Here is a 10,311-nt window from a genome sequence, read left to right on the forward strand (position 1 = left end):
TGTTCCTCTTTGGCAATCTTTTGCATGGTTTTTTCCTATTCAGTTAATTTGTGTCTGTTTTTCTGCAGATGGCTTCCTTAAATATTGGAAGGGCTGGTGCCTGTGTTGTAGTCATCAAACAACCGTGACTTTGTCAGCACTGCTTAGGATTTTACTGACTGTGAAATGATTATTTTTCTATGAGACAAAAAGAATGATAACTTCACAAAAGCAAGTATCTAAACAGTGAATACACTGTTGATCACAAACTTGAAGAAGTTTGGAAGTGACAAAGATTAAGTATTTATGCCCTATAAAATCATAAAACCGTTCACAGTCAGTGAACAAGGAAAAAGCCCCCGAGTATTGTAGGCGTAAATATGTGAATGTAGAGTAGTAAGTTCAGGTATCGTTCTCATGAATGTGTCCTGGAGAACTGGATAATCATGGAAAATCTACACAAAGAGTGGAAAGGAATATGAGAACAGTTTTCATGGCTGCAAGAGAACTGCACAAACATGAAAGTATATTTAATCAATTTTAAACTGTGTTTTTTAAAAGAGAAAAGTGGGTAGTAATATAATTTTTTGCTGTTAAGTCTTGTCTTCAAATGGGTTATGGTCTTCTCATTTAAATGAGCAGTTTGACTTTACTGAAAGGAAGAGGTCAAATGGTCTGGATATTCATAATGACTGGGCTGTGACTCTAGAGCAGGAAGAAACACAAAACTAAAAGTAGACTTGTTTTGTAACTTCAGGTTGTACCTCCTCACCTGTGTTAATGCATCGTATAAATGAGTCTGTTGAGGGGGAAACCTGTGTGTTTAATCAAGTAATATAAAGCAGTCCTGTGGCTGCACTGGGGCTTTGTTGCAAATATGGGAGTCAAAGAAACAGTTACCTAATTCTTTCTTAATCTTATATTCAGTTTAAGCATGTGGGCTCTAACCTCATCATTTAATGCATCTACTGCATGTTGGAGGCTCATGACAAGCTGGAAAATTGATCCACTTCTTTCGCTGCATCATGTTAATGGATGAACCATGACAGGAACAGTCTATAAATACTCTTGTAACATTTCAAGAGGGAGAAAAATCCTACATTTTATTTCTTTCTGATGCTTGTACATACACAATTTAACCTACTTAGAGCTGCAAATTTATGACTTTCCACTTATGACTGAGTATAGCTGCAAGTCAGGAAATCAGAATAAATGCAAGTGGAATAAGGAAAATTAGACCATTTGATCTAATAAATTTCATATGGTAAATATACTAGTGTCATCTGTGCTTCCTTTTAGGGTTGATAACTTCTGCCAGTAATGATAGCTTGAGCTTTTGATTTGGCAGTAGATTTGGTGCTGATGCTTTCTGTCTGCTCAGCTGAATCAGTTAGAACCTAAGGGCACTACTGGAATATGAAATTCTGCTATTCAGGGATGCACAGCTTCTGGAAACAGGGCACCAAATATAATTCTCTAAAGCCTTGCTGATCCTATAGGAAACAATTTATGGCCCAAAATCCAAAACTTCACAATCCTCTGTAACTAGCAATTTTGAGAAGAAATTCTGGTTGCACTAAAATGAGTTTTCTTAGGGGAAACCTCTGCAATCATTTGAGATGAAAAAATACATAGGACTTCCATCTTGGGACATTTGATTTGAAAGTGTGTCTTTCCTTCTAACTGCATCAGCATGCATGGAGGTCTTTGTTACTGATGTAAGTTGAATTGCAATTCTGAAGCCTAAGTATATGGATTTAAATATTTTAAATATTTCTCTGTCCTAATTTGGAATCAGCTGAAAACACTTCAGCATTAATTTTCCACAGCCAGTTGCCTTTTGAATTGCAATTAGTCTTTCACAGACAAACATATGAATTTTTCTCCAACTACAACAAGCTGTTGAATAAAAATGTTACCTCTCTAAAGATTTTGCTTCACATAAGCACAAGTTTTGGAGACCAAATGAAGAAGATTTTAAAATTATAAATGTAATTAAATATAGATATTGGCATTCAGAACTCCTACAGAGATAGCTAAAGAACTTAGAAATTGAATTTTAATTCTATTCCCAGAACTTTCTTTTGATTTCATTATATTAATATATAATAGAAATATTATTGCTCTACCTGTACACAGATCTTCAAAGTTGGATTATTCCTATTAATTTTATTCTGAGCCAAATTGTTTTAAGTGCCTTGAAAATTATTTTCATTTTTGATTCTCAGTTTCCTTTTCTACTTTTTCAATTTGCTTTTATTTTATCAAAATTATTCTCATGTGAATTTTTTCAGTCTATTCCACTTCTCTTATTTTGAAACAATAAAATTTGTATTTATTTTGATTATGTAAAATCTAGCCACAATAAGAATCAAAATTGGCTTTCATATTTGTACAAGTATTACAAGTTTCTTCTAAAGACAATTTATGAAAAATTTTAAATCTTTTTTCTTTACTATTATGGTTACTTTCACTAAAAATAATTATAGTTTTACATTTTTCTCAAAGAAAATGTCTTTAAATCCAAGTACTATGTAATTATAATCTTGATTTCTATGTTTCATTAAAACCATCTTATACTTTCTTATGTATAAGAGTTAAAATCACTTCTGATGCAGTAAATTGTGCTAAACAATGTTAAGTTTAATTATTAAGAAAGCCGTTGTCTTTTCAAAAAACGGGTGAACTAGTTCATCTACCATGATTTATTTTCTCTCACATGATCTCTTTGATTTCAAAGTACAAAAATCACAGGGAAATCAGAGCTGCAACAAACATTAATTTTACTGAAATCAATGAATAAATTCCTTGAAATGTAGATATTTCCTAATAAGTTGGAACTCTTGTATATCTACATCTAAAAATGTCAATTAATAGCTATTCTTCAGTGGAGCTCTTTAGTATTGACATTACATCCAATTTTATAGGAAAGTTTTAGATTGTTATCAAAGTCAAAAATAAGCTATGAATATTATTTCATTGGCTTTAGTTACAATTGTTCAATAATTATTTTAATATATGTTCTTGCAATCAAATACTGATATTGTTTGAAAATCAGAAGTAAATTTAAAAAAAAATCATTTTACATATAGAACAGACTTTTTATTCATATGAAACTTGTCCAGTTATTAAGACGATATTAGGATGGTTTCAGGGAGTTGCCTGCCTCATAATTTTACTCTGTTAAGCTAACATTAATTGATGTAAGGGAACCATTTTAGCATAGACAAAGAATCATTTCCTTGGATAGCATTTTCCTCTACAGAAACCTGCTATCAATTGACCGTTATTTTAAAAGTACTTAAAATATATCTAGAAATATATATTTATTATATCTATAATCTTATCTCTAGCTATTCACTGGCTATTCAGATATTTTCAGTATGTTTAGAAGGCCCATATAAATTCCCTTAAATATGTTTATGTCTTAAACATTTTCTATTATTTCAATAAAAGTAACTCACAAAAGAAATTTGAGTTATGCAAATTATATGCAAGTTTTAATGGCTCAGTCTTGATGTCCATGAGCAAAAACCAGAAAAGCTGTAAATTGTGATTAGGAATGAAATACACTTTTTCCACAAGAGAATTGACATTCTGGAAAACTTTCCTTATTATTTTGCCCACAATGAGCTGGGGAAAGAAACATGACCTATGACCTATGTTATCTATGAATTTACATTAGTTATTTCATGAGGAATAAATACAGAAGGCATTTCCACAAAGGCTTCATAAAAGCTCTTGTAAATTCTTTCAAATAGCAGTAATAGATTCCATCATTAAATTCTTAAAATACCAAATTATTGCATTTTTGCATTTACTGTATCAAATAAATGTGCATACAGCAGGCAATGCAGGCTCATTTCCAGCTCAGAATCTCAATATGTTAAAGTAACTCCAGATATATTTCTTTAAAAACAGATTATCCATGCAGTATATCTGTTCTAACTTAAATGAGAATGCATAAAATTTTCAGCAGAATAATTATTCTTCAGCATTATTCTAAATCCAGTGTAAAGTTGCTCAAATTGGCATAACCTTGCAATTCATTGCAAATTCCCTCATTATAGTTCTGCTTCATAGTTCATGGGGACTGGGTACACTCTGGGACAGAGAAACCACTGAAAATCATTATATCAGCATAAGCTTGATTTCCACATGCAGGACTACAGCTGTCAGACATTAAGCCATAAAGAAAATTGCTAGCACAGGTAAGAATTGTGGTGACAGGGAACAATACAGCTTCGAGTCACTGGCTATTCACAGCTTCACCTTGGGGAATCTGTGCAGCTGCCAAATTCATCACCTGCTAAGAGTTGCAAAAGTATTCAAAGCTGAGGTATAAGCAGCTTACACTTCTATCACCCCATACTTTCCCAGACTTCCCATGACAATTAAAAAATGCACAAAAATTAAAGTAATGATGATAAAAAATCCTCTCTTGCAGAAGTTTAGTGCTGATCAGAATTAGGTCTGTGAACCAGGTTCATGTTCAGGGTCCTTTGCTTAGGTGGCCTAGGTTGTGTGTTAAGTCTGGCGACATCTTTAGTGAACTCTTTCTAATGTCCCCAACAAAAATGTTGTAAGAGGGTGCCTTTGATGGCCTCCAGGAAGAAATGATGTTTCAAAGGTGAGAGGTTTCCATTAAATAGATGAGCATTCAGTTTAGTCACCCCCACATAAGTATCTGATACCATGTGAGATGCCCAAAATTATCTAAGTCGTCCACACTAGGCTGGGACATATAACACAGATGAAGTTATGGAGTGGTAACAGGAGTTTGAATGGGCTCTAAAGTATCCCAGATGATATTAGATACCTTTTTGTAGACAAATAGAATCCAGGATCCCTCATATATATATATATATATATGTATATATCTATATATATATATATATATGTATATGTATATATATGTATGCATATGCACCCAGTAGTGCCACTGTTTATTTGAAGTTATTATCTAACAACCCACCTGTGTGATGGGACAGCCTGAATTTAAAAATATTTAATTTCAGGTTGCTTAAGCTTGAAAATATTAACCTCAACTGTCCAATGAATGATACAAATAGTGAGAATAGGTGTGATATCCATTAATACTTAATAATTTTGGCAATGCTATATATTAATACTTAATAATTTTGGCAATACTTAATAATTTTGGAAATGCTAATTTGTAGAGATCCTCTTTATATGGAAAATTCTCTTTTTTTTCATCACTTCAGTCAAAAATGTGTTCTGTAACCAAGTCAGAAGTAAATCACCCTTACTCAGCAGTTATTGAAAAAAATCACCAACATTGGTTGCTATTACCTAATATAGACTTTTTGGGGTTTTTTTTCCTATTTAACAGTAAAATGTTTCTGAGTGTAATTTTGTGAAGGTTTGGGTGGCACATTTCAGTCACATTGTGGAAAATCTCACATATAGACATAGTATGAAAACAGATTATCTGGCTTAGGTTTTCTCTTGTCTGTATATCTGTATATTTTTCCAGGATATCAGTTAATTTTAAAGGGCCATTTGTTCCACTTGAAAGGTGAAAGAGAAAGAAGACTTGCTATAGCAGGCTGAATGGATAAATATTCATGTTGTAATAAAGAGGGTTCTACTGCACAAATGTCCACATCAGAATTGTACATACAAAGGATTTTCTTATAGCCAGAGTAGAAAAATCACTATTTCCAGGACATGATTCATCATCTTAATAGGTGAAATAAATCACACTTTAAAAATGTGTTTCTCTCCATTGACTGCAAAAGTGCTTAAAATGACTAGTTCAGACAGAATTACTTAAGCTGGATAAGATGCATCTCTACCCTTTGAGAAATGTCTAGAAGGAACTGGCCCCACAAACATTTATTTCCAATATATATGACAGGAATTTAATTTAGAATATAACTCCAAGACTCAAATATGCATTGAACAAAAAACAATTTCCCTGTTCTGAAATCAAACGCTTATGATATTCACAAAGTGGATAATTTGGAGCTTTCAAATTACAGGCAAAGGAAGCAAAAGATATCTCTTTGTTAACCTAGAAGGAGAAAAAGTGTTCAGAAAATTGCAGCTGCAGCTCCTGGTTACCTAAACTTTTAGGTATCTTGTATTTGAGGGATAGGGGAGCAATTTAATACAGTAACCTACAAGACATATCTATATAATTAAACTTCACAAACTTTCAGAAAATGAAATATGATTATATAAAAACAGAATTGCTGTAATCAGTGGGCATCATTATTACAGGCCCTTGTGTGGGAAGAGAAAAACTGGAGAAAAGCAGACATCTCCCATCAGATGGGTCATCTCAGCCAAATGTAGGCATACAGAAAAATCACCTGCTTGAAATACATTGTTTTCCTCTTTGTTCTATAAAGGTGCCAATGAGAATAACCAGATTTAGTCACATAAACTAGTAGAAATACCAACAATGAAGTGTAGAAAAATGCTAATAGTATGATCTATCTGAAATTGTAAATCCACTTGACTTGCTTATAGATTTATCCATGTTATCATTTATCTCACAAGTAGCATACACTATACTCCATATTCTTTGACAGCTCTATGTATATACAGAATTAAAGAGATACATTTTATGTGATCAAAATCAACTTTTGAAATAACATCCATTGTAGAGCTAATGTAGGTGAAGTTTTGTTTTTATGGAAGTCCATAGTTTTGTGCAGTTCTGCACAAAGTGCAAAATACTGGATTAATTGTTCATTTCATTATAAACTGTGAATGTTTAGCACCTTCTAAAATCACAGACCATATTCTTTGCTCTTTAAAATCAGATGCTTATTTTTTTATTCCATTTTTCAAAATTGTGGCTATATTTTACATAAGACATTTTTATGAAACATATGTTTATGTGTCTGGAACCTTGCAGAAAAATACATGTCAGGATTCTGTTGGAATGAGATTAAAAAATGCACAAACTTTTATAAATGCATTTTCTATGTCACGTGCTTAACATATCTTTGGTTATGTTTAGTTGACTTTAGGAAACTGATTCCGAGTTCTTAAAAAATTTATAAAGAAAATGAAACCAAGATTTTTGTCCAAAGTATTTAAAGAATAAACTTTACTTGCTTGACTGCTATCATTCTCCTCTTCCCTCCTAAAAAGCAACAACAATAACTAAAAAAAAAAAAAAAAAATAAAAAAAAAAAATAAAAAAAAGAACCCCAGATAAGTTCTAAGTCCTTTTTAATTTCAGTGTCCATTTAATAATTTATACTGTCATACATGTATGATTATTTGTAAAATTAGAATTAGAGCAAGCGCTGCAACCAAACTGACATAGAAATAACTGTTATGCACAGATTGCAGGTCATCATTAATTGGGGAAATAAAAACTAATTTTTCTAGAATGGTCTAGTGAACACATATTGTCAGCAGACTTATGCTAATGGATGGCTCATTCTCTAATTAAAATGCTTCTGCCTTCACCTTGCATAGCAAAAGAGCTTCTATCAGATTATGGCTGCTTGCTTTGAGGAAGAGACTGGAAAATGATGTCTGAGTCTTTATTGCAAGAGGAGCATTGTTAAAGCAGGAATGATGTGGTTAACAGCATGTCATAAATATAAACTTTCCAGTGCTGTCATAAGAGCATGCAACTGTTTGCAGATGTATTATAGGATTTTTTGCATCAAATGGATCCAGCCAGAAGTTTTGAAGCTTTAGTCAAAAGCAAAATCAGTATTGAAGAAATATGTTGGGATGTTGGCATATGAGTTTACTTAGTATGGAAAAGGAGTACAGAGCAAAATAAGTGTACAATGTTTCGGAATGTAAGACAATAAATACATTAAGAAAATGTATAAATATGGTTGTAAATACATTCAATTAAGCTGTCCTAAGTTTTGCAATATTTGCAGAGCAGTTTACTGAATGTTATGCTTTTACCATGGTTCCGTTATATCTTGGATATGTATGTATAGAATGCAAGTGAAGACAATAGAGCACAATGTTAAACTCTTAACCTTTGTTTCACACAAATTGTTTCTAAGAAATTTGAATATTGAAAATGTCACTGTGCAAAAATAAACATGCTTGTTTTTATGTGTTGCAGAGATGATTCTTTTAAGTGAATATGATAACACAATTAGGGGTTCAGCTTGCATATTTTAAACTTGCCCATACAGTTTCACTTGTGTAGATCCAAAGGGCAAGAATCTTAAGACTCTGATAAATATTATTATTTGTTGTTTATACTTTTCTTAAGTCAGACTATCAAGACTATAATGGGATGAAAAATAAAATCATTAAAAAATTAAGAGTTTCAAGTTTTTTGATCACCTTTTATTGGAAACAACAAATGAAGTTCTTTCCCTCAAAAAGAAAAAGAAGTCTACATCCAGAGATATGTGATTTAAGTAGAGTATCATGAGCTGCAAGTGAATCTTATATGCTGTTTAATATGATTAATAAGAAAATAAATTTTCAATGGAAAGAAATATACATGTTCAGGCAAAACAGCTATCTTGAGTCACATGTGTTTGAAGAGTTTTCTTGAATCACATATGTTTTAGTTTCCAAAATGTTAACCTGAGGTATAAAATAAATCTCTGTTATAAGACTTTGGAGTAATTAATATTTCTTCAATCTACCTCCAGATTCCAGATTTGTTCTTAATTTATCTTAGAGTGAGATCCAGCTGCACTCTACAGTCTGGGTAGGCATTTCAGATTGCCTGAGATTCAATCGTTTTCTCAGTTTTCATGTGTAATTTGGGAGAATCATGTGTTCTGTTTTTTAAATCCATTCCCTCATTCTGTGAAACATGGATCATACTTAAAATATATATAAAACATATATACTTCAAATGTACAGGATTCATGAGAAGATACACTAAACTATGTTGAAGAAGATATCAGAGGGATGCATGACAGATAGGCTGAAAATTCTGCCAATGTCAAATTTGAGTAGAGACTCCTGAAGCGTAAAGAATGCATGTACTAGAATTTCCATTAAATAATTTCAAACTCCTTAGAGAGACAAATACTTTAGACATGAGTGCACCAATAAGCACGAATTTTGAATAACTGATATCAGGCTTTCTATGGTGGACAGTTTAAATGCAGAAACTTTGCTGAGAATGTACTTCTCTTTAACATTTATCTTAACCTATTTTGGATGAGGGTTGAAGTGTCAAAATTCTTTTTTACAAGAGATGCTAGGAAACATTCAAGCAAGAAATTATTTTTGTGTTCAGCTGAGTTTAACTTTGGATACAATGAACCTTTGACACATAACTTACTTTTCCTATGGTCTCAACATTTCTCTTGAGTAATATACAGTCAAACAATGGGTAATTATTTATGATTCAAATTGATGAAAAGGAGGTTGTCAAAAGCAGCCATACATTCTACATCATATTAATTCATGGAACTTTTGCTCTGCCAATACAGAACATGGCCAAACCTGTCTGACCTGTTAACATAACTTTCCAAAAGAAATACAGTGAGCTTGAGCCCTGATCACTGTATTTCAGATCATAAACAAGATAATATAACAAGGTTCTTAGAATCAAAAACCATTCTCTAATAGGAGGAGAGTTTTTATTTAATAAACAGAGATATTGAATTATTTATTGCTTTATGGTGCAAGATTCAGTTTTGAATCACCATATGAAAATGTCAGACCTGTGAAGAAATGACTTCTCTGCTTTCTTACTGCTTACTCTTTTATGCATACTTTTCTCCTTTTTTTTTACCCATGTTTCATCCTACTCTCAATTCCAGCTTTCTGTCCCATTCATATGATAATTTTCTTCCTTTTAATAAATGCTACTATTTTGTGTTTCCCTTCTTTTCCCAATTTTCTTCTTATTGTAGCATTCTACCTAATCTCTGGGAACTTAATTTTTCTTACTGATTCCTATTATTATGGGTTCCAATATCTCCTATGTCTCTCTCCTTTTAGCTGGACCTCATAGATTTCTTCTCCGTCTCAGTACTTTTCCTTCAAATTCCTCTATTTCTGTATGTGTACACATACAGAACCAAGAAGTCCTGCTTGCATTGTCTTGAAAATTGTTATATTACAGCCATCCATGCTTTAAAATTCTTTCCTTTTGTCCTATTATAAGCATTGTGAAATTATTTTTATGAGAATGAATTATTAGCAATATTGACCTACAAAAAAGAAAATAATTGCTAATTATTCAGACATAAAGGCTTTGTTTTTCTTCATACCATTCTTCCTACTATAACTTCATATACTCATGCTGCACAACACATTGCATTATTTCCCTGCCAGAAAGACTTCATATATGTAAAAAAAAGCTATTAGTGTTCATTTTCCTCTGGTAATTGTGTTCAATAA

At 32.1% G+C, this 10,311-nt stretch overlaps 1 protein-coding gene across 2 annotated transcripts in view; it reads left to right on the plus strand.

The window, feature by feature from the left end:
- KLHL1 (kelch like family member 1) overlaps positions 1 to 8,261 on the plus strand; it is a 192,517-nt gene extending 184,256 nt beyond the window's left edge. For both annotated transcript variants that reach the window (XM_077173631.1, XM_054628243.2), the window contains exon 11: positions 69 to 8,261. In XM_077173631.1, coding sequence (XP_077029746.1) covers positions 69 to 128 — 60 coding nt within the window. In that variant the 3' untranslated portion in view covers positions 129 to 8,261. The remainder of the gene's footprint in view (positions 1 to 68) is intronic.
- Positions 8,262 to 10,311: the final 2,050 nt, after the last annotated feature.

This window comes from Agelaius phoeniceus, chromosome 2 (assembly GCF_051311805.1).
Source record: "Agelaius phoeniceus isolate bAgePho1 chromosome 2, bAgePho1.hap1, whole genome shotgun sequence".
NCBI classification, from domain to species: Eukaryota; Metazoa; Chordata; class Aves; order Passeriformes; family Icteridae; genus Agelaius; species Agelaius phoeniceus.